The sequence below is a fragment of the Schistocerca nitens genome, chromosome 4 (genome assembly GCF_023898315.1).
Source record: "Schistocerca nitens isolate TAMUIC-IGC-003100 chromosome 4, iqSchNite1.1, whole genome shotgun sequence".
In the NCBI taxonomy this organism is placed as follows: Eukaryota; Metazoa; Arthropoda; class Insecta; order Orthoptera; family Acrididae; genus Schistocerca; species Schistocerca nitens.
The window spans coordinates 673,873,145-673,898,108 of NC_064617.1; the positions used below are offsets into that span (position 1 = coordinate 673,873,145).

General features: G+C 43.0%; 1 protein-coding gene across 1 annotated transcript in view; it reads right to left on the minus strand.

The window, feature by feature from the left end:
- LOC126253086 (uncharacterized) overlaps window positions 1-14,148 on the minus strand; it is a 246,575-nt gene extending 232,427 nt beyond the window's left edge. Inside the window, exon 1 of the mRNA XM_049954187.1 lies at window positions 14,093-14,148. Coding sequence (XP_049810144.1) covers window positions 14,093-14,101 — 9 coding nt within the window. The 5' untranslated portion in view covers window positions 14,102-14,148. The remainder of the gene's footprint in view (window positions 1-14,092) is intronic.
- Between the last annotated feature and the right edge of the window lie 10,816 nt (window positions 14,149-24,964).

Sequence of the window (24,964 nt, forward strand, 5' to 3'; positions counted from 1 at the left end):
TCTCCTACTGGCACTCTCTTCTCTCTCTACCACTGTCACTGTCTCTCTACTACTCTCTTTCAGCTGAAACGCAAGAAAATGTTCGCACCCCTAATTTTTTGGTGAGGAAGGCGAAATGTGTTTGGAGGCTGCTGGTGCCCCGCTTTCCTGCCAGAGTCTTTTAATGAGGTTTTGTGCTTCAACAGAAGCATTTTACCTGCTGGTTCTTTTCTTTTCCCTACTGCAGATGGACGTGCTACTTATATGAAACGAATTTTGTGAGTCAGTGTATTTTTGATAATTTCTTTATATACTTCGACAGATTTAGATACTTTACACATATGAACAAAAAATAAGTATTCATGCAATAAGGTTAACACAAAATAGTTTGCTTTATATTTTTTGGATACTTTGCTAGTTGATTGCAAATCCTCGAAAATGTCTGGTTTATGATCTGTTTCTTAAAAAGAGTAAAAATGCTATTATAATTATTTTATTGAATTTGCGGTCTTTCTGGTCTCACACAATTTTTGACAGTAGCCTTAAGTTCCTTTCAGACTTGTTAAGACCCCTTAAAGCCCATTTTTTGTCGCTGCAGTACCACTTTCTGTACATCTGCAGGCGTTAAGTACTGAAGTACCCGTCAAACAGAGAGGAAGGGCCATGAAGTTTTATTGGTGAAAAATGCTGACTAAAAATATAGCTTGGTAACCTCAGAACCATCGCGCTCACCCTAGCCATGTGTTCTCCACATCAGTTAACACAATATTTACGCCTCAGACGAGATATTACATGCATAAGTACAGTAAATTTGAACCGCTGGATTTCAGTAATGGATAACGATACCGAAAAAAGTTTGATGGTCCCCCAAGAATATCATCTTAAGAACATACGGGAAAAATTTCGACGATGTGCCATGAATATAAATTATTGAAGTGACTATCCCCACAACGGGTACTTTTGGTACCCAAAAATCATGTTTTTTCGGGTGTCTCTTGATGACGGTAAATACAAAGCGCCAAAGAAACTGGTATAGGCATACGTATTCAAATACAGAGACATGTAAAAAGGCATAATACGGCACTCTGGTTGGCAACACCTATATATGACAAGTGTCTGGCGAAGTTGTTAAATCGGTTACTGCTGCTATAATGACACGTTATCAAGATTTAAGTGAGTTTGAATGTGGTGTTACAGTCGGCGCACTAACGATGGGACGCAGCATATCCGAGGTAACAATGAAGTGGGAATTTTCCTATACGACCATTTCACGAGTGGACCCTGAGTATCAGGAATCCGGTAAAACATCAAATCAACGACATCGCTGTGGCCGGAAAAAGATCCTGCAAAAACGGAACCAACGACGACTGAAGAGAATCGTTCAACGTAACAGAAGTGCAATCATTTCGCAAATTTCAGTGCTGGGCCATCAAGAAGTGTCAGCATGTGAATCATTCAACAAAACATCATCACTATAAGTTTTCGGAGCCGAAGGCCCACTCGTGTACCCTTGATGACTGCATGACACACAGCTTTAACTGCACCTGGACCTGTCAACACCGACATTGGACTGTTGATGACTGGAAACATGTTGCCTGGTTGGACAAGTCTCGTTTCAAATTGCATCGAGCAGATGGATGTGCACGGGTATGGAGACAATCTCATGAATCCATGGACCCTGCATGTGAGCAGGAAACTGTTCAAGCTGGTGGAGGCTCTGTAATGGTGCGAGGCGTGTGCAGTTGGAGTGATATGGGACCCCTGACGCGTCTCGATACGACTCTGATAGGTGACACGTACGTTAGCATCCCATCTGATCACCTGCATCCATTCATGTCCATTGTGCATTCTGATGGACTTGGGCAATTCCAGCAGGACAATGTGACACCCCACACGTCCAGAATTGCTAGCCGGCCGAAGTGGCCGTGCGGTTAAAGGCGCTGCAGTCTGGAACCGCAAGACCGCTACGGTCGCAGGTTCGAATCCTGCCTCGGGCATGGATGTTTGTGATGTCCTTAGGTTAGTTAGGTTTAACTAGTTCTAAGTTCTAGGGAACTAATAACCTCAGCAGTTGAGTCCCATAGTGCTCAGAGCCATTTGAACCAGAATTGCTATACAGTGGCTCCAGAAACACACTTCTGAGTTTAAATACTTCTGCTGGCCACTGAACTTCCCAGACATGAACATTATTGAGCATATTTGGGATGCCTTGCAACGTGGTGTTCGGAAGAGATATCAACCCCCTCGTACTCTCACGGATTTATGGACAGCCCTGCAGGATTCATGGTGTCAGTTCCCTCCAACACTATTTCAGACATTGGTCCATGCCACGTCGTGTTTCGGCACTTCTGCTTGCTCGCGGAGGCCCTACACAATATTAGGCTCTTCAGTGTATTTTCGAAAACGGGAAATTGGTGTTTCTGCATGAATTTCTAAAGAACATAGAGTTAAAATCTAAAATATTTGCTGTGGTTAGTTATTTAAATAGTTGCGATCCACAGGGGAAAAAACGGCTAAAAATCGTTAACGCCACGCTTAGAATTACAGTGCAGATCTTAACTTCGCTCTTCTTGTTTTTTCCTGGCCTTATCCAGTACCTTCCCGAGTGTTTGCGTAAATAAGGTGGAAGTTCGAAGAAAATCAAGTAGATTTACTGGGATGTCCCGCTAAAAGAACCGACTGAACTACGTCGAGCATCTTTGTGATGAACTTCAGTATCGGGTGCAAGTCACATCAGTTTTTTTCCTGAAAACCCGCGATAACTGTTGTTCTCGTTCCAGAGACAATGAGAGCACATTTCGCCTGCGGTCTTCTAGGATTCAGTGTTCAGACTTTACACGAAGTTAATGTTGTTAATGTAACAAAAAGTGGAGGTGCTACCTGTTCAAGTTAGACGAGTGACAGCTTTGAATCGCATACCAACGATTACCAGTAACTTGTGACGGCACACTATATGTCTTTGCAATGCATATTTTTCGTAAGCACACAAATCTGAGAAAGGAAAGGTGCTCTAAGGAACAGCACGAGCAAGTTAACGACCGGTTAAGACGGTGAAGGTGTTAAGTATGTCGTAAGTGGGAGCAACGTGAAACGCGCAAAGCTGTTATGACATGGGGAGAAGCGGTCTTTTGCGCATAGCACAGTGGCTTTCGGCAACAAGTCGCGGTGTTAATCAAAGGGCCTCGCGTCACATGACGTAAGGTTATTGGGAAGCGAGGTGAAGTAGTGTGCCGTGCTTTCTATTTAAAAAGTCCAGCGGCCTACTAGCCCCAACTGTGGCAAGCATGTGCTGTACCTGGATGCTGCGAGTGCGTGTGTATGAAAATCGGGTGAGGTGAGAAAGTAATACAAGTCCTCTCTGCTTTGTCGGATGTGATGATGCTTTCACCGCGTGCAGTCGTCGAGAGGGCTCCAATGAAGTGTAATAGTGTCGTTACTCTTTAAAATACACTCAAAGCGAAGAATAAAGAAGGATGCACGACGAAGGAATTATCCGAATAGGGCGGAAATCGGTAGAAGTGATGCATATGTACAGACAAACAAATGATTAAAATTTGATCCGGCGAGTTTGCTGACCAAGATAAGGTTTGGCAAGCACCAAGAAGAGGTGGTTGGGGGGCCTTGTCTATAATGCTCCAAATGTTCTCAATGTGGGACAGATCCGACGACCTTGCTGGCCAATATAGGGTCTGGCAAGCACCAAGACAAGCAGTAGAAACTCTTGCCGTGTGCGGGCGGGCATTATCTTGCTGAGATGTAAGCCGAGAATCAAGGACAACAATATCACCGACGTACCGCTGGTTGTAAGGATGCCGCAATTGACAACCAAAGGGGTCCTGCTATGATAAGAAATGGCACCCTAGACCATCGCTTTGTCGGCCCGTATGTCGGAGGACAAGGTTGATTAGATTAGATTAGATTTACTTTCATTCCAATTGATCCGTAGTGAGGAGTTCCTCCAGGATGTGGAACATGTCATAAAAACAACAATACATGACAAATATTTACAACTAAAACAAATAAGCTAATGTACCATTCCACAGGTCCCAAGTGGAATGATCGTCATTTTTTAATGAACACTATATGAAAGTCATTTTACAAATACTAATGCACTGAATTTAAAATAAAAAAGTTTTTTATTTATTTATAAGGTAAAAAACATGTAATACAACTACTATAATACTTATTTACAATGAACACATTACTGCACTGAAATTGTGCAGAAGTTATATATATATATATATATATATATATATATATATATATATATATATATATATATATATATACAAATCAGTTGGTTTTACTGAGAAATTCATCAATGGAGTAGAAGGAGTTGGCCACCAATAAATTCTTTAGGCTTCTCTTAAACTGAATTTCATTGGATGTTAAGCTTTTTATGGCTGCAGGCAAGTTATTGAAAATGTGTGTTCCTGAATAACTCACACCTTTTTGTACAAGACTAAGTGACTTTAAATCCTTGTGAAGATTATACTTATTTCTAGTATTGATTCCATGAAATGAGCTGTTGGTTTGAAAAAGTGATATATTTTTAATGACAAATTTCATTACGGAATAAATATAGTGGGAAGCAGTAGTTAGAATCCCTACTTTCCTAAATAGGCTTCTGCAGGATGTTCTTGAGTTCACACCACGTATAACTCTTACTGCACGTTTTTGTGCCCGGAAAACTTTAGCTTGGCTTGATGAATTACCCCAAAAAATAATCCCATATGACATTATGGAATGAAAGTATCCCACCACTGTCTGGGGCGTCTCCAGGCACGTCTTCGGCCTGGAATCTCATTGACTGGAGCAGAACTGTCCTCAGTCCCACTTCGAACTGAGATGCGATGACCAGCAAAGACGTGTCTAGAAACGCCGTGGACAGCGGTGGGATACCAAACTGACTGTCATTCACCATACTTCCTGACAACCACAAGTGACTGTCTGAGGTGTCATATCTTTTCGTAGCAAGACCCCCTTGGATTGTCAGTCGCGGCACCCTTACAGCAAAGCGTTACGTCGACGATATTCTACCGTCCGTTTTGTTACCCTTCATGAAAACCCATTCGGGGTTCACATTTCAACAAGATAATGCCCGCCCGCACAGGACAAGAGTTTCTACTGCTTGTCTTGGTGCTTGCCAGACCCTATCTTGGCCAGCAAGGTCGCGTTATCTGTCCCAAATTGACAACATTTGGAGCATTATGGACAAGGTCCTCCAACCACCTCGGGATTTTGATGACCTAACGCACCAACTGGACAGAATTTGGCACAATATACCTTAGAAGGATAACAACTCTATCAATGAATGCTAAGCCGAGTAAATGTTTGCATATGGGTCAGAGGTCGACAAATGTGTTATTGACTTGCTCAATTTGTGAAGCTCTTTCTCTTGAATGAATCATCCAATTTTTTGAATTAGTAACCATTGGTTTGTCTGCACATGTAGATTACACCTACCGATTACCATCCCATTCAGATAATTCCCTCGCGTTGCCACTTTTCCTTTTTTTTTTTTTTTCTTCGCGTGTATTTTAAACTTTAACAACACTATTACACTCCACTGGAGCACTCCCGCAGACTGTGCGCTGTGACAGCGTCAACAGATCCTTCGTGGTGCTTTTTTTTCCTGTTTTTTCTTAGAGAGTATATATAAATGATCTAGTGGATAACGTCGAAAGCTCTATGAGGCATTTTGTAAACGATGTTGTTGTCTAAAGTAGGGATAGAGTACTATAAGACTGTAACGAAATGTTAGAGGACCTGCGAAAGATCAATGATAGCTGTAGGGACTGGTAGTGAACTCAGTATGTAAATAAATGCAACGTATTGTGCGTAATCAACTGTTCGACTACGCTGTTGCTTCAGAGATCACTGGAAGCAGTAACAACCATAAAATACGCAGGATTGACAGTCTGGGGTGACGTAAAGCGGAATTATCACATAAAGAAAATAGCAGAAAAACAAATGCCAGGCTGAAATTCATTTGATGAATTATAATGGAATGAAATTCATTCATGAAAGAAGTGACTTATAAATCACTGGTAAAATGGATTAATGAATATTTCTCATCAGTCTTGGACTGACAGAGAACATACAAAGAAGAGTGGTACGTTTCGTCGCGGGATCGTATAATAAACATGAGACCATGCTCAAAAACTTCAGTGTCAATCATCACAACAGAGGCTTTGTGTTAACGGAGAGGATTATTGTCGTTTTCCCATGTACCATTCGTGGATGGGACAGAGGACCGAGATAATGATAGTGGTACCCGATGTCCTTCCCTCCAGATATCGTAAGTCGGATCGCAGACTATCACTTGATAAGGGTTATCAAGAAGTTCCCGTTCGATGGCCATACAGTCCCGAATTGGTATGCCAATCAGGCAATATCACCGTGAGCATCGACGCAATCATCCCACCAATGCACCATGTTGAAGATACCTGTTCGATAAAACACTGTGTCCTGTTGCGAGAAGAAGTTTGCAACTGCCTGCTACACATCCTCATCCGACTGGAATCGTCGACTCTTCAACGCCTGTTTAAGGGACCGAATGCGTGATAATCGTATGAGATCAGGATTATAGGCGTGTGTTCGAGTGTCTCTCATTTGATTTGGCGTAACTTCTGCGTTATGGTATTTCCGATATGGGGACCTGCGTTATGAAACAGCAGCAGCCCTTGTCGCACTTTTCGACAGGCATGCTGCCCCATACACATAGTTCATTCACCGATGGATGTCTACCGGTGTTTGTTGTTTGGCAGCTAAGAAAATATTAACAGCAAGTTGGTCCTGTTAGGACGCATTTGGTAATAACGCCGCAATAGTTCACGTTCCCGCATTTAGCGCACACATGTCGGAAAGCCATGAATGCCACGCCAACCCTTGCCTACATGTCGAAGCTTATATACCCGCATCGGAATTGTGCTACGTTGCATATGCACTGCAGCATCGTCTTCAAACGGAAACTTTTTGATCCTCTTTTATACTTCTTCTTTACTTCGAAGCTACCAGGCCCAATGGATCGCCCGTTGTACAAGTTTTCTTCTCCATCGTCTTCTATCCATCCAATGATGCCATCTGCCATCCGTCCACATCCATGGTTAGGTCTTCATGAAGACAATGACTCCACCGATTCCTTGGCCTGAGCCTCCATAGCCACCTGTGGTCTTCCATCCGAACCACATATCCAGCCCACTATAGTACCTTGCTTCTGACTATTCCTGCTATACTGGCAGCTTGATACTGTTCATCTACCTCATAATTGTGCCTCATCCTCGATGCAATGGTGGTTGCGTCCAACATTGGAAAAAAGATGTTCCACAGCATCTTCACCTTACCGCGTGTTCCACTCAGGCCGATCTTTACCAGGTTGATGAATTTCTGTGACGTCGCAAACTCTGTGAGACAGCTGAACAGGTTTTGCGGTATATGTAATCACATGCCTTCTTGTAATCACGATATATAATTTATCAACAAACTATATCTGTTTGCCTAATTATTGGTTCAGCATGTCACGCTTGCTTCTGGAGAGCTGGAAACAAAGAAACCAGGAAGCTAACAGATCTACCAGATTCTTATTTATTATACCTCAGCCACCCATAATGACAACACTGTGCCAAACACTTTCATGGCACACAATAAACATCATAGCTGTGCATCAAGGCGAGTCCTACCTAGTCTTCTGCAGCCACTAATACACTCCTGGAAATGGAAAAAAGAACACATTGACACCGGTGTGTCAGACCCACCATACTTGCTCCGGACACTGCGAGAGGGCTGTACAAGCAATGATCACACGCACGGCACAGCGGACACACCAGGAACCTCGGTGTTGGCCGTCGAATGGCGCTAGCTGCGCAGCATTTGTGCACCGCCGCCGTCAGTGTCAGCCAGTTTGCCGTGGCATACGGAGCTCCATCGCAGTCTTTAACACTGGTAGCATGCCGCGACAGCGTGGACGTGAACCGTATGTGCAGTTGACGGACTTTGAGCGAGGGCGTATAGTGGGCATGCAGGAGGCCGGGTGGACGTACCGCCGAATTGCTCAACACGTGGGGCGTGAGGTCTCCACAGTACATCGATGTTGTCGCCAGTGGTCGGCGGAAGGTGCACGTGCCTGTCGACCTGGGACCGGACCGCAGCGACGCACGGATGCACGCCAAGACCGTAGGATCCTACGCAGTGCCGTAGGGGACCGCACCGCCACTTCCCAGCAAATTAGGGACACTGTTGCTCCTGGGGTATCGGCGAGGACCATTCGCAACCGTCTCCATGAAGCTGGGCTACGGTCCCGCACACCGTTAGGCCGTCTTCCGCTCACGCCCCAACATCGTGCAGCCCACCTCCAGTGGTGTCGCGACAGGCGTGAATGGAGGGACGAATGGAGACGTGTCGTCTTCAGCGATGAGAGTCGCTTCTGCCTTGGTGCCAATGATGGTCGTATGCGTGTTTGGCGCCGTGCAGGTGAGCGCCACAATCAGGACTGCATACGACCGAGGCACACAGGGCCAACACCCGGCATCATGGTGTGGGGAGCGATCTCCTACACTGGCCGTACACTACTGGTGATCGTCGAGGGGACACTGAATAGTGCACGGTACATCCAAACCGTCATCGAACCCATCGTTCTACCATTCCTAGACCGGCAAGGGAACTTGCTGTTCCAACAGGACAATGCACGTCCGCATGTATCCCGTGCCACCCAACGTGCTCTAGAAGGTGTAAGTCAACTACCCTGGCCAGCAAGATCTCCGGATCTGTCCCCCATTGAGCATGTTTGGGACTGGATGCAGCGTCGTTTCACGCGGTCTGCACGTCCAGCACGAACGCTGGTCCAACTGAGGCGCCAGGTGGAAATGGCATGGCAAGCCGTTCCACAGGACTACATCCAGCATCTCTACGATCGTCTCCATGGGAGAATAGCAGCCTGCATTGCTGCGAAAGGTGGATATACACTGTACTAGTGCCGACATTGTGCATGCTCTGTTGCCTGTATCTATGTGCCTGTGGTTCTGTCAGTGTGATCATGTGATGTATCTGACCCCAGGAATGTGTCAATAAAGTTTCCCCTTCCTGGGACAATGAATTCACGGTGTTCTTATTTCAATTTCCAGGAGTGTATATCAAGAGAATTGTCGGTAGTGTACAGTGATTGGATAATGAAATTTAATGAAGCGTAGGAGTTCCCCCGCGTACGGATTATTCGAGTTTGAGTATCGAAATTCCCTGAGTGTTATTTATGCAAAAATCTACCGACTTTCACAACCGCGTTTTTACGCAAAGGGAATTTTAGGCGAAACAGCGTAGTCTCTCAGAACAGATAAGAATGAAGTTGAACTGCTCAATAGCCTATTAGTAACGTAAACCATCCTTATTGGAATGTTGCGTTGGTTTATTGTGACGAAAGAAATAGGCATAAGGATCGAAATGAGTGCGCTTGCTATAATGAACTCAGACCTAATAAGGGCTTGGTGCAAGATCTTACATCGAGAATCATAACGTCGCAGCTTTTCCCCTAATTATTACTGATACAAATTTCGAATGATGAGCTTGCAGACAGCAACATATTTAACATCGGAATCCAGAATGTATGTGCCGATGTAGCGGTAGACATTTGATACAAGTTTGTAGCCATATTAAGGCTGTATTAACGACGGACTTCCACGGTAAAGTGAAAGCGATTTAGAAATGATGACTTTCGGTGCTCCTTTTTATTGCTAAATGACTCGACGGTCGTGCTACTTAAATAGTCCAGTGAAACTGTCAGAAAAAAAGCCTGTACCTTGCAAAAGGTGGGGTAGAAGATTTTATTTTTTTAACTCGTTCATATTGTTGGAAAGGTTAGAAAACCAAGTTTTGCCAACAAAATTTCTCTTGGGAAAACTTTCTGCAGTCAAAAAACTTCGAAAATTTCGGACTTTTTTCAGTTTTTTCAAAAAATCTCAGTTTCGTTTGCTCCTATCGCTTTGATGTCTATTTTCTTTTTTAAAGAGCACAATAGTCTCTACAAATTTTATTCTTACCATTTTTTTCTACTCCCAGTATCTAAGGCGCTAAAGCGCGTCAAAAAATACCAATTTTTCAAATTTCGAGCAAAGAATAGTTGGTGACAATTTCCACGATGTAAAGTTCACTAGAAAAGATAAAGTTGTGACTCTCCTTTCTGCGTTCAATTGTGTAAAAGCTGGGAGCACTAAAATTACTCCTGTTGATCCTTTAACTCTTTTCCAAAGGATTTGTTTAATGAAACAAAGTGAAGAAGAGTTAAAAGCCTTTCTGAAATATGAGCTTGCTCCTTATCCAATGTCCCTATTCTCAAAAAAAGGCATGCGAAAAGGAACAAAATCTTCATTCTACAATGCCTTCGTTCCAGTGGAAGATGTGAAGTCAGGTGGACTGAGTAAATTTTTTGTCATTGATGGAGGGTACCTTATCCACAAAGTGACTTGGACTCCAAATGTTTGCTTCATGTCAATATCCCAAAGCTATGTTTCTTAACTGCAACGTCATTTTGGATCTCAATTTGCTATTGTATTTGATGGGTATCCATGTGAGGGAGACAAATGTAGCACAAAGAGAGCTGAGAGGATTCGTAGGTCCAAACAATATTCTTCGGTTGACGTTGTGGTTGAATCAGAGATGGTGAACCAAGTCCCTCAGGACAAGTTCTTGTACAACGATCGAAACAAGATGCGTTTGATCACACTTCTTAAAATGGAATTTCTGGAGTGTAGCATTGAGGTGCACCAGGCACAAGAAGATGCTGACGTTATAATTAAAACATCTGCCATTTCAAGAACCAAAGATTTTGGAAGTGTTGTCATTGTAGGAGAAGATGTTGACCTGCTTGTGCTCATGACTGGTTTGGGGCAAGGCATTGAAAACTTATTTTTCTTAAAGCCAGGAAGAGGAAATGCAGAAGACAAGTGGTTTTTCCACTGCATCTTACAAGTTTGACAGTGAATATATTCTGTTCACTCACGCTTTTAGCGGATGTGATAGAACATCTCCATTTTTTGGTCAAGGAAAAATTAAGTGCTGCAATATTGTTGCGAAAAATGAACACCTAACCTCAGCGCTTTGCACGTTAAATAAACCACATGCTACCCGCGAAGAAATAATAACTGCAGGAGAACAGGTTACTATCGCATTGTATAGTGGAGGTGTCAGCAGTTCCCACACACTAGACCATTTGCAGTACCAGCTATTCGCCAAGTCTGTCACAAAAAGCAAACTGAATCTTGCACGGTTGCCACCTACACAAGATGCTGCATAACATCATTCGTTGCGGACTTACCAACAAGTGGATGGGAAACTGGGAACCTCCTGAGAAATAGGGCTGGAATCACAGTGACCACGGTCGAATACCCGTTATAATGAGCCAAGATCCAGCACCTGAAGCACTTCTGCACATTGTTTCATGCTCATGCAAGCTGAACTGTGGCGGAGCGTGCTCCTGCAGAAAAGTGGGTTTGAAATGTTCTTCAATTTGCAAGAAATGTATTGGGGTCAACTGTGAAAACGTGCCAAAATTTTTGTATGAAGACAGTGAAGAAGATGTTATGGAGGATGTTGAGGAAACCGCTGACGAAACCAACGAACTTGCTGAGGCTGACTCGCTGTTTAAAGAAAAGGTCAATCTGGGATCAACTCTATGTACAGACCCTGAATCCGTAACTCAAGGTATTTCTGGTGACACCGAGGAACCTGGCCCATCATAACGTTGGAAGTGATGCTCATATCTGTCTCAAGTGCGCTTATGTGCAGTATTACAAGTATTACACACCCAGAACTGTCAACATTTTTTAGTAACTGACAATGCATTTTAATTGTAATAAAGCTACTTATTTTTAATGTCAGCTGTGTGGCTTTTATACACAAGAATAATTACCTACCTAATTAGGTTGCCTATTGCAGCTAATAATAGTTCAGTTTCCTGAGACAATTTATTTTGTGTGCGTGTGTATGTGTGTGTGTTTTGTGTGTGTGTGTGTGTGTGTGTGTGTGTGTGTGTGTGTGTGTGTGTTTATGTCTCTTAATGAAGTATTTTTATATTTATATTTTTACAAATACCAGGGCTGAGGTGGCCCATAGTGAACTTCAGGTAGTGATGTAAGAATCACAATAGTTGGGTGCCCAGCAATCCTCATGTTGCATACAGAGATATTCAATACTTGAAAGTGAGGTGGTAAATTCCAACTTATAACATGATGTATAATGTATTTATACTACACAAACAGAAACTGAAAAAATAGTGTTCAAAAATTAGGTATCTTGCCACTAAGCTCAAAATTTGAAAAATTGGTATTTTTTGAGGCGCTGTAGCGCCTTAGATATTGGGAGTAGAAAAAAATGGCAAGAATCAAATTTGTAGAGAATGTTGTGCTCTTTAAAAAGGAAAACAGACGTTAAAGCGATAGGAGCAAATGAAACTGAAATATTTTGAAATAACTGAAAAAAGTCCGAAATTTTCGAAGTTTTTTGACTGCAGAAAGTTTTCCCAAGCGAAATTTTGTTGGCAAAACTCGGTTTTCTAATCTTTCCAACCATATGAACGAGTTGAAAAAATAAGCTCTTCTACCCCACCTTTTGCAAGGTATATCTACTATCTGACTGGACTAAAAACTAACATGGCATTATACATTTTGCGTGTCACATGTCATGCGTTCAGAAGACATTTTCTGTTAGCCCGAAGTTGCCAAATCCCAAAACCAGTAAACGTGTGTGGCTGGACCCATTGCACTCTCAGTGAGTAATTACGGTGAGCCAAAACAATGGCACCATTACTCACCGCGACACTGAGCAGCCGCATGGATTTGCAAGCGCGTGGTGCGGTAAGGGAACTACTTCCTCTCACCGATTTGATTCACATTCACAGGGTGTGGAGAGCTTTACTACGCATTTAACATCAGTAAACGGGAACAAGTAACTCTCAACCGTTTTCGTGAAGATCGAGTACGGAAATTTTAGGCCTGCTCATATACATTGTACAGTCGCAAATATTCAAGTAGTAAGCAGCCAAGCGAGTAATTGCGTAGTTTCCTAGGCGCATCTCTGGATCGAGTCTCGTTGCTGTTTTTTTTTTCTTTCTCATGTAATTCTGACAACAGATTTATTATGACTGTACAAATTATCAATATTCAATGATTCATTTATGATTTACATAATACTGATTCTGAACAAAGGAGAAAATGTTTTTTTTTTACGTAAGGAGAGTGAAAATAAAAAGGATACCGGAGAACTTTCAGTCAAATCAGTACAGACATAATCAGTACAGACATTTCATTCATGAGAATGCTGACGTATCTGTATGGGTTAAACATTAAAACAAGTATGAAAACTTCCCACAGTTGCACTGGAACACAGTACACGAACTTATTGTGAAGGATACTGACAAAAAAAGGAAAAGGTAAGAAATGATAGCAAAAAATGGCTCTGAGCACTATGGGACTCAACTGCTGTGGTCATAAGTCCCCTAGAACTTAGAACTACTTAAACCTAACTAACCTAAGGACAGCACACAACACCCAGCCATCACGAGGCAGAGAAAATCCCTGACCCCGCCGGGAATCGAACCCGGGAACAAATGATAGCAAAAACATCACAGAGTGGGCTATACTATCACTAACATTAATTCAAATGAAGTTTGTTCATGCAGCTGTTCTGCTTAGCCGTAAATGTCGTTTGCTGCGAGGGTTATGAAGAAATGACAAATGACTTTTAGGCCATCTTCGTTAACAATGCAAAGTGAACAATACTGTCAGTATTGAGACGCAAGTTCGTAATAATGCACAGCGGGACACAAAGGAACTGAACATGCAAATAAAACACTTTTACCAATATGTAATACAGAATAAATCAGAAATATGACGACTGTGTTCTTCAAACATAAAGAAAGTTCTGTCCCGATGATTTATTCTTTCCAGTGCTGCACAGCCATGTGCACATAGCCTTAAACAGTATTATTGTTATTGTCATTTCGAAACTTTAACAGCTAAATCTCCCCAGCTCGTAAATCTGGACAGTGCCGCGCGTCCAAAGCATGTGCAGTTTGGATAAATCATATCTAAGGTCTACTATAATCATTATCTGCAGCGTTACGCACCTCCTCCATCCGCCTGCATGATCGCCCTTCAACGTCTTCGTCTGCCCCTGCAGAGTCGGCCGCCATCTTTGCCTCGAGTTCTGCAGAGGGTGCGGTCACGATGCACATAACGCCTTCTGCAGCCATTGCCCTGCCTTCTGCCTCGGGAGAGTAGTGTTCGCGGATTGCCGACTGCCGGCATTGCGCTGCCGACTTCCTTTTGTTCCGTACGTTCGGCCCCCACGCTAGCGCCACGTACTCCCCCGCCACTGTCAAGGACGCTGAGTGTTAACAGCTGACAGGAAGAAAGTGTTCTGACTCAATAGGTAACGTGTCAGTGCCTAATGAGGCAGTAGTCACACAGCGTTGGAGTTTGTTACCGAAATCAATTCTGAAAAAGGACCTGACGTAGAAAACATCTGTCACATGGGAGTGACTGCCAGTCAAATAGAGTTAACGACAACACGTCATAGGCAATAGTCCGATCCACTGTTACGAGCGTCGGCCTAAATTTACTCAAGGGTGGGGGAGATGAGTCGAGATTTTAAAATTTGCATCCTTTATGTAACTGAGTTGGTAAGTACAGATATGTGTTATGCCGCAAGAACTCAGTTTTATAGCAGACAATTCATGTAGATGAAGAAGGGTAAGGCCAGGCACTCGATTATGGACCGCACGTTTCGTTCCTTTGTGATACGCATGTTTCGTTCCTTTGTGAGTCGTTCTTCCTTCAAAGTTTTTTGACCTCACTGTTGTAACCCGCGTCAAAAGAAAGCAGGAGATAAGCTGCTCTTCTGTGCCATGATGACTTCCACAGTTATCATCTTCGACACACTGTTGTCAAGTTGACTTAAAGGCACAGCCTGACTGTCATGTGAATCATACTCGCCGTGCTGTTAACTGTATAGTGGTAAATACAGTGCAGTCGAACAAGCGGAAAAACGCTCCTATCGGAGTACAAAAAGAGGCGAATACGCTGCTGAAGTACAAGACTGACTGAAAAATGGGGTAATAGCTGTCTTATTCTACCTTCCTCCGCACCTTTAAAAATTTTGGCATGTGCCCCCATTTGCTCTCTACGTGCAACTCACCTCTCAATCCCATAAGCTCCGCTAACTGTAACTCGCTCACACCTACTAATCCATCGCTGTTAAATCGCTCATACTCAACCACTCCCACTTGCCCCTTCTTACTCACTCATTCAGTCCAAGTCATTGTCATTATCTTTTGTGTCTCTCTAACTTACATTGTCTCCTGTGTCACAGCAACAGTCTCCTCCCTTCTGTCTCTTCTCATTGTCACTGTGTCCCTCTTGCTCTCTCTTACTGCAACCACCACATTCATTCCTTCCCACTACTGCTGTCTCTTCTCAGTACGGCTATCTCTCTCTTCAGCATTGTCATTGTCATAGACTCTGTCTTTCATTATCACTAGCTCTAAACCACTTCCACTTACTTCTTCTCTTTATCCCTCTCTCACTAACAATGTCTCCTTCACTCTTTTCCTAACGCTGCTTTGTCGCTGTCAACTACATTTCACTGCTATTGCGTTTTCTCTTTTTCTCAGACTGCCATTGTCTCCTTCACTCTTTCTGTACCACAACCAGTGTCTACTATCTTCCAGCATTTGTCACTTTTTCATCTCTTTCCCACTCCCACTATCTCCTTCTCTCTCAGCATAAGAAAGCACAAATGTGTCCGCATACCAACATTTTTGTAAAAATTTTTAAGGTGCTGCAGGAGGTAGAATGAGACAGCTGGTACCCCACTTTTCTGTCAGAGTCTTTTAATTAACAAGAGCATATTCGCCTTTTTTGCGCTTTGATAGGAGCATTTTTCCTCCAGTTCCCTCATTTCCCCTGCTGCAGCAGGGCATGTCACTCATATGAAAAGAACTTCATGGGTCTGTAAAGTTTTGATAGTTTATTTAAGTAATATTGAAATAATGTAAAACTAATTTTAAAAATCAGAACAATTTTACTTGTGCTTCATTAGAACATGGTGTTCCCAGAACCCTTCTGATGATCATGAAAAAGTTTCAGAGTATTACTCTGTAATACATCACTTGACAAACACACACCAGACTGCACATGCAAATTTTACTGGTACAAGTTGGGTAAATTTGAAGCTCTGTATGTCAGGAAATGATAAAGACATAAAGAAAATTTTCAAGGTTCTTTGAGAATGAGATCTTAGGAATTTATCGTAAAAAATTACAGCCATTTGCTATGCATAAGTACTGGGGCAACAGCAGCGTCACTCCACATTGTAGGTTGCCTACATCAGGGGCAAGCATACATTCAGGGGCAAACCTATTGCTCCCTTGTGATTGACAGGTCATTAACCTGTTGCTCTGCCAAGTGGATTATGACCTCCTGAGAATACTCTGTCCTTAACCTATTGTTTGATTAAGAGGTTTTCCATATAACCCCTCCCCCCCTCTCGGAAACCCAGCACCACTTCTGATATCAAATTAATTGACTAATTAAATTTATTGAAAAAAGTGGTGGAAAATACCTCAATTGTGTCACTTTCGGTATTCATGAGTAGCTTCAGGTTATCTGAATAGCCTCCCTCACCACTGAATCAATTTCATTGACTAATTAATTAACTCTATGTCCATCAGTTTTCCTTGGCCCTCCCTTCTGGTAATATTGATTGCTTAGCGGAAATCGATCATAGTGTATGGAATATTGTTTAAATAATTAAAGAATGTGTGGAATATTGCTTATTTAAACAGTTTATGGGACACATTTCAATGTATGGAACATAGTTTATTTATTTAAACAATTTGTTGGGAAATTGACTGCAATATATGGAATATTATTTAAACAATTTCTGGTAAACAAGGTAATGCGTGGAATATTGTCTATTTAAACGATTTATTGAATATTTAAACAGATACAGCGCTTTTCTTTCCCCATCGTGTAAGGAATACCATCAACATGACTTTCTGACCATACTTACACTGTTAAAAATCTTTTGCACCAACCATACAGCATTGGGCACCGGATCGAACGCTTCACTATTCCCGCACATGCAGGCTGCACCACACATACTCAGGCCGAGGAATGACAGCCCAGATGCTGTGCTAATCCAGAAACAATTGCATCAAATGGGACAACCATTTGATATTGATACCTAAGGAATTCCTGTCGAAACACACACACCCTCTCTCTGAAGTGGCCATGCTATGTCGCGTGCCCCTGCCAGGCCTGCACATGCCACTGGTAATGCTCCAACCGAACCACAGTCAAAGTAGTGTTTATCTGGTAAATCCCCAGTTGTGAATGTCTTGGAAATATTCAATCACTCTAATCAGTTTGCTTGACTAATTAATTAAATCAGTACCCTTTGTATGGGACAGTTGCTCGTTGCTTCCTGTTCATGGATACTAGGATTTGAGGGAGGAGGAGGAGATTAGTGTTTAACGTCCCGTCGACAACGAGGTCATTAGAGACGGACTAGGATTTGAAGATTTGGCAGGATTCAGTCCTGGAACTGCCCAGTTTCCAAACCCTACCGGACTCTTTGCCCTTGTCTCCTGTTAGTGGACACTGGCACAGTCATGTCATTTGGAGGAAGTCCATCATGTTGGAGGCAGCTGAAAATTTAAAATTTCTGCTCAGTTGCATGCTATGTCCTTAAATAATCTGTGGAGGGGACTGGTGTGTGTGTGTGCTTGCAGTACCACTGTCAGAAACAATAAACTGGTCTGTTGGTAATTTGATGTTGCAGTCGGGTTTTTAAAGCTCTATGCAACCGTTAAGTTGGTTCTCTCCGCTTCATTTGGAAGAAGGAGGAAGGGCCTACTGCGTGATAGGATAGAGACAACAATAACAAATACCTCAGCAAGACAGAGTCCATTGTGATGTATTGAGAAGCACTAAATATGACAATATTAAACCTAGATAAAGTCTGTAGCAGTAGTTTTCATGGCTAGATGCCTGAGATCGCTGAAAACACTTGCACATCCTACACGCTCACCTCCCAGATGTCCACACACACAGCACGCCTGTCCCCTTGTACACAGGCAGTGCCAATGCTCAAGAGGTCAATGAAAACTACCACAGCAGCCTCAGCTGCAATTGTGGACAATCTTGTATGACACATTGCACCTCCCCCAGTCATGGAGGGCATTCGAGGATGATTCGAGTGGCAGGAATTTGGATGTTATCATTACAACCAGCGCTGATCAATATTGAATCGTCCAATTTTCCACAGAGAATACATGTAACACATACAGTCGCGGAGACAGCCCAATGCATACTGAGTATTATCTCGCTATTCGCCAATCTAGAGAGCGCCACTGCTGGGACCTGCACCTGCAGCTGTGGGCAAGAACCGAATTTTCTTTGTACCTGCCGCTCGCGAGAGTCCTAAGCCGAAAATGCCATTCGTTCTGCCCACAGGCTACCTCCGCCACGGCCTCCCGTTCGCCAAATGGTGTCATCCTATGAAACCAGCCACATATTCATCACTGTAATTACAATTAAATGTTACGATTGCAGTCTCAATCTGACAATATTCGATAATGAGCGAAGTATCAAAAATACCTGCTCCTGTCGCGTGTGGCTCTGAATATATCAATATCTACATCCCTCTTATGATTGGACATAATTTTCCACGTAAAGTCCTTCATCCCCCCCCCCCTCCCCCTTACGGCTATCGATATGTTGAAGTCGCAGTCTCCCACGACAAATCCACACCTTTCTTATGACCACACATAGTGACTTACTTGGCACACGTTGGAACAATGTGGCATTGTGGGGGATTTCCAAACAGTTGCCTGATTTTATTGATGACCTATACATTTAAACTCATCTTCCACAGTGGTATGGTGGTAGAGGCCTAGGTGTTCCATTTCTATTGATTTCTCATACTGCAGTCATGTATGCTATCACTGTTCCATGCAGGCCATCCCCAGAAACCCAGAAGTTACTGCTTCCACCAAGACTCGCTCCATCTGAAACTAGTGGTATCAGTCAATCATTATGTCGTAATTAACAGCGTAATAGTGGACAGATGGAATGGAAAGATATCGTAATGTACTGTAATAATCACCACCGTTGATAGTGTGATCCATTTTAGCAATTTTACCAGTTTTTTTCAGAATTTCAATGCCAAGCAATGGCACAATAGCATGCTTCCCAATTTCTGTATCATTACTAGACCACACCTCCACTGCTTTGCGTTTACCATATAGTAGATTGTGAATGTAGATCGATGACTGTGCAGTACATCCACTCATGGTTAATTGTCGAACACATGAAGCAAAGTATACCAGACAGTACCATATTCCGCTGCAGTTAGGTTAACTACATATTTCTGGCACTTCGATCATACTGCGTAATTTACGATTATGATTGTCCATCTTTCCCTACGTGGATGGGAGTTTCAGAGCATTCTCGAATCCTTGGGATAAAGCTGAAGGCTGAAAGATCAGCCTGCATTGTCTTTGTCCAACCCTCCTCACGAAGACGTCCTCGATCTGATTTGTAGCTGATCAGATGTACATTTCACATCTTGTGAAGGACCAGAGTGAGCGAAGTCCGTAACTGCTGTTCAATGAAGACTGTTCCGCACCAATCTTACTCATAGTGCCCATCCAAGTGCACTAGATCTCTCCAGACGCGCGCATCTTGTGAAGGTTAGCCTCCCTTATTGGTGTATAGTAGGTATGAGAGTGTTGTGATGATGTAACAGACGATTAAGAAGAAACATGTGTTCTATGGAGCACTACTTGATTGTATTATAACAGAAAAAAACAATGTATCAAATAACAACACAGGGACCAACTATTTCAATTGATAGTCTATGGGACATGGTCCTCCCACATTACAGGTGATGAAACTTTACACTGATTTGTGGAAGCGACTTCGATTAAAGCTCTGAGGAACAGTTACAATATGGAGAGGGACTGTCTAGAAAACCATGATGGCGTTTTGTTGTATGGAATCCTTAGCAGATAGGTTCGAAGAATGGAAATGGAAATTCGTGGTAAGGTCTAATGGACCCAAACTGCTGAGGTCATCAGTCCCGACACACTACTGAATCTAACTTAAACTAACTTACGTATGGACAAAACACACACCCATGCCGGAGGGAGGACTCGAACCTCCAATGGAGGAGGGTCGCAAGGACCGTGGCAAGGCGCCTCAGACCACGTGGCTGCCCCGTGGTTCGAAAAGGTGACTTTTCGAGATATGAGAATGGCATGAATATGATTCACCAGTGGCTGTAATCTTTAAAAGACATCTCCATTGGATCCAATGCAAGTATGTAGTTCAATGGATAAACTTGATTCCAAATTGGAGACAGCATTCCTACCAGAAAGCGTAACAATAATAGGAACTCTTGAGTTTGTCTGTAGAACCAAGACCGCGTTGTATGCAGGGTGACAGTAACTTAGTCGTTGTGATCGTGTTTTTAACATCAGGTCGCTTGTAAGACGAATATGTCTCTCATCCTAAGACACACTGGTACCACTTTCAAGAAAATCGAATGAGGCATGTCAATCCAGCGTGGATTTTCGCTCAACATTGTTTGTTGCTGCCACCAATCAGTTCCTGGCGAAGTATTGTACTTAGCAGGGGTTGTATGTGACAGACTCGCTGTGATCGGCAGGATTGTGAAGTATGTGTTGGGGTGTAGGGTCACTGGTCATTGTTCCAATATGTGCCAAGTAAATGACTATGAGTGGCCGTAAGGGAGGTATGGATTTAATGTGGGTGATTGCGATTTCAGTGCATCGATAGCCATAAGAGGGGATGAAGGATTTTACGTGGAAAATTATCTCCAGTCGTAAGAGGGATATACATATTGATATATCCGGAGCCACACCCGTCAGGAGGAGGTATTTTTGATACTTCGCTCATTGTCGATATTGTCACATTGAGACTTTACTTGTAACATTTAATTGTAATTATAGTGATGGTTCAAATGGTTCAAATGGCTCTAAGCACTATGGGACTTAACATCTGAGCTCATCAGTCCCCTAGAACTTAGAACTACTTACGCCTAACTAACCTAAGGACATCACGCATATCCATGCCCGAGGCAGGATTCGAACCTGCGACCGTAGCAGCAGCGCGGTCTTGGACTGAAGCGCCTAGAACCGCTCGGCCACAGCGGCGAGCAATTATAGTGATGAATATATGGCTTGTTTCCTAGATTGACACTGTTTGGTATGTTGGGGCATCTGGCGAAGGTAGCCTGTGGCCGACCAAATGGCATTTCCAGCTAAAGGCTCTCGTAAACAGCAGGCACAAAGAAAAATTCCGCCCCGCTGGCTAGTCGGTTCTTGCTCACAGCTGCAGGGGCCGGTCCCAGCGGCGGCGCTCTCTGGACTGCTCAATAGTGAACTAATACTCAAGTGCTGGGCTGTCTCTGCGATCATGTATGTTGCATATACTCTCCGTGGAAAATTGCGCGATTCAGTATTGATCACTGCCATGTATTGGAGCTGGATATACTGATAACATCCGAATTCTTGCCACTCCAATCATCCCTGGATATCCTACATGACACGTGTGGTGCACTCTGCTATATACGCTTATCCACGACTGTAGCTGTGGATGTGGTTGTAGTTTTCACTGACCTCAGAGCATTGGCATTGGTGGTTTACAAGGGGATGGGTGCATTGCATGTGGACATCTGGGTGGTGAGTGTGCTGGATGTGCGAGCGTTTTCAGCGATCTCAGACATCTAGTCATGACAACTACTGTTACGGACTGGATCTAGGTTTCAGTGGTTCGTTTTTAGTGCTTCTCAGTACGTCGCAGTGGACTCTGTTACGGAGGTATTTGTTATTGTCGTCTCTGTCCTGTCACGAGGTAGGCCCTTCCTCCTGTTTCCAAATGTACTGTAGAAAACCATCTTAGGTGTTATATAGTGCTTTAAAATCCCAATCGCAGCATCAAATTACCGATTGATTAGTTTACTGTTTCTGGTAGTGGCATTGTGAGCACGCACACAACAGTCCACCACCTCTGCAGATTGTTTGAGGACATAGCATGCAACTGAGCAGAAATTTGAAATTTTAGCTATCTCCAACGTAATGAACTTCTTACCAAATGACCTAACTGTGTCAGTATCCACCGATAGGAGGCAACCGATAGGAGGCAAGGGGGGAAAAATCCAATGGGGTTTGGAAACCAGGCAGTTACGGGATCTCATCCTGCCAAATATTCCAATCCTAGTATCCACCAGTAGGAAGTAAGGAGAAATTGTCCCACACAAAGGGCCTCGATTTAATTAATTAGTCAATCAATCTGATAGACTGAAGAAATATTTCCAAGACATCCAGAGCTGCGGATTTTCCACGTAAATGCTGCCTTGTTTATGGTTCGGTCAGAGCGCAGCTGACGGCATGTGCAGGCCCGGCAGTGGCACGCGATAGGGCGTGGCCACTTGAGAGTGAGGGGGCCTGTGTTTTGACAGGAATTTCTCAGGTATCACTCTTAAAGGGTTGCTGTCACCTGGCACTTTTTTTCGGGGATTAGCTCAGAATCCCGTCTGTCAATCACGGGGCCCAAGAGGGTGCAGTGTAGGCTGTGCATGGAGTAATAGTGAAGTGGTCAGCCGGGGCACAATTGCACAATGCCCTGTAGTAGGTGCAAAAATTTTTGACTGTGTAATTACGTGCGGTAAGCTATGTTGATGATATTCCTTATGCTATCGGCATCAAAAAAGTTCAGCAACTGTTTCAATATTCCATACTGCCTTGTCACCCAGAAAATGTTAAAATAAACACTATTCCATACATTGGAGTGAATTTCCTGACAAATTCTATAAATAAACGAAGACAGTATATTCCAAATACTGCGTTGCATCCCATTCCGCAGCTCGTGGTCTCGCGGTAGCGTTCTCGCTTCCCGAGCACGGGGTCCCGGGTTCGATTCCCGGCGGGATCAGGGATTTTTCCTGCCTCGAGATGACTGGGTGTTGTTGTGTCGTCTTCATCATCATCATTCATCCCCATTATGGTCGGAGGAAGGCAATGGCAAACCACCTCCAGTAGGACCTTGCCCTATGCTCTGTAAAGAAGTATGGGACTCATCATCATCTCATTCTGAAGGTGGCAGGGGTAAAATACAGGGAGCGAAACGCTATTTACAATTTTTACAGAAAGCAGATGGCAGTTATAAGAGTCGAGGGACATGAAAGGGAAGCAGTGGTTGGGAAGGGAGTGAGACAGGGTTGTAGCCTCTGCCCGATGCTATTCAATCTGTATATTGAGCAAGCAGTGAAGGAAACAAAAGAAAAGTTCGGAGTAGGTATTAAAATTCATGGAGAAGAAACAAAACTTTGAGGTTCGCCGATGACATTGTAATTCTGTCAGAGACAGCAAAGGACTTGGAAGAGCAGTTGAACGGAATGGACAGTGTCTTGAAAGGAGGGTATAAGATGAACATCAACAAAAGCAAAACGAGAATAATTGAATGTAGTCGAATTAAGTCGGGTGATGCTGAGGGAATTAGATTAGGAAATGAGACACTTAAAGTAGTAAAGGAGTTTTGCTATTTGGGGAGCAAAATAACTGATGATGGCCGAAGTAGAGAGGATATAAAATGTAGACTGGCAATGACAAGGAAAGCGTTTCTGAAGAAGAGAAATTTGTTAACATCGAGTATTGATCTAAGTGTCAGGAAGTCGTTTCTGAAAGAATTTGTATGGAGTGTAGGGATGTATGGAAGTGAAACATGGACGATAAATAGTTTAGACAAGAAGAGAATAGAAGCTTTCGAAATGTGGTGCTACAGAAGAATGCTGAAGATTAGATGGGTAGATCACATAACTAATGAGGAGGTATTGAATAGAATTGGGGAGAAGAGGAGTTTGTGGCACAACTTGACTAAAAGAAGGGATCGGTTGGTAGGACATGTTCTGAGGCATCAAGGGATCACCAATTTAGTACTGGAGGGCAGCGTGGAGGGTAAAAATCGTAGAGGGAGACCAAGAGATGTATACACTAAGCAGATTCAGAAGGATGTAGGCTGCAGTAGGTATTGGGAGATGAAGAAGCTTGCACAGGATAGAGTAGCATGGAGAGCTGCATCAAACCAGTCTCAGGACTGAAGACCACAACAAAAACAACATCCCATACACTTTTTAAATAAATAATGTTCCACACATTGCCTTCTCTACCAGAAATTGTTTAACAATATTCCATACATTGCAATCGATTTCCTGTCAAATTCTTTAAATAAGTAAACTTTATTGCATACACAGCGTTGTATCCCATAAATTCTTTAAATAAACAATATCCACACATTGCCTTGTTCACCAGAAATTGTTTAAAAAATACTCTATTCACTGAAGTCAGTTTTCCGACAAATTCATTAAATAATTAAAGTATATTCCATACACTGACTTGTATCTGGATAATTGGTTAAATAAACAAATTCTATAGAGTATTTAAATTGTTTAAACAATATTCCATACACTGCAATCGATTTCCACCAATTAATCAATATTTTCAGAAGGGAGAGGCAAGGAAAACTGAAGGATATCGATGTAATTAATTTGGCAATGAAATTGATATAGAGGAAAAGGGGGAGGGGCTATTCGAATAACCTGATGCAGCTCGTGAATACCGAAAGTGGCACAACTGAGCTATTTCGCACCAATTTTTTCATTCAGTTTAATCAATTATTCAATTAATTTGATATCAGAACTGGTGCCTGGTTTCCGAGATATGAGAGAGGGGGAGAGGGCTGATATGGAAAACCACTTAAACAAAAACTAGGTTAAGGATGGACTATCCCCAGGGAGTCATAATCCGCTTAGTAGAACAACAGGTTAAGGACCAGTCAATCAAAAGAGAACTATAGGTTGACCTTGAATGTATGCTTCATCCTGATGTAGGCAACCAGCAATGTGGGGTGACGCC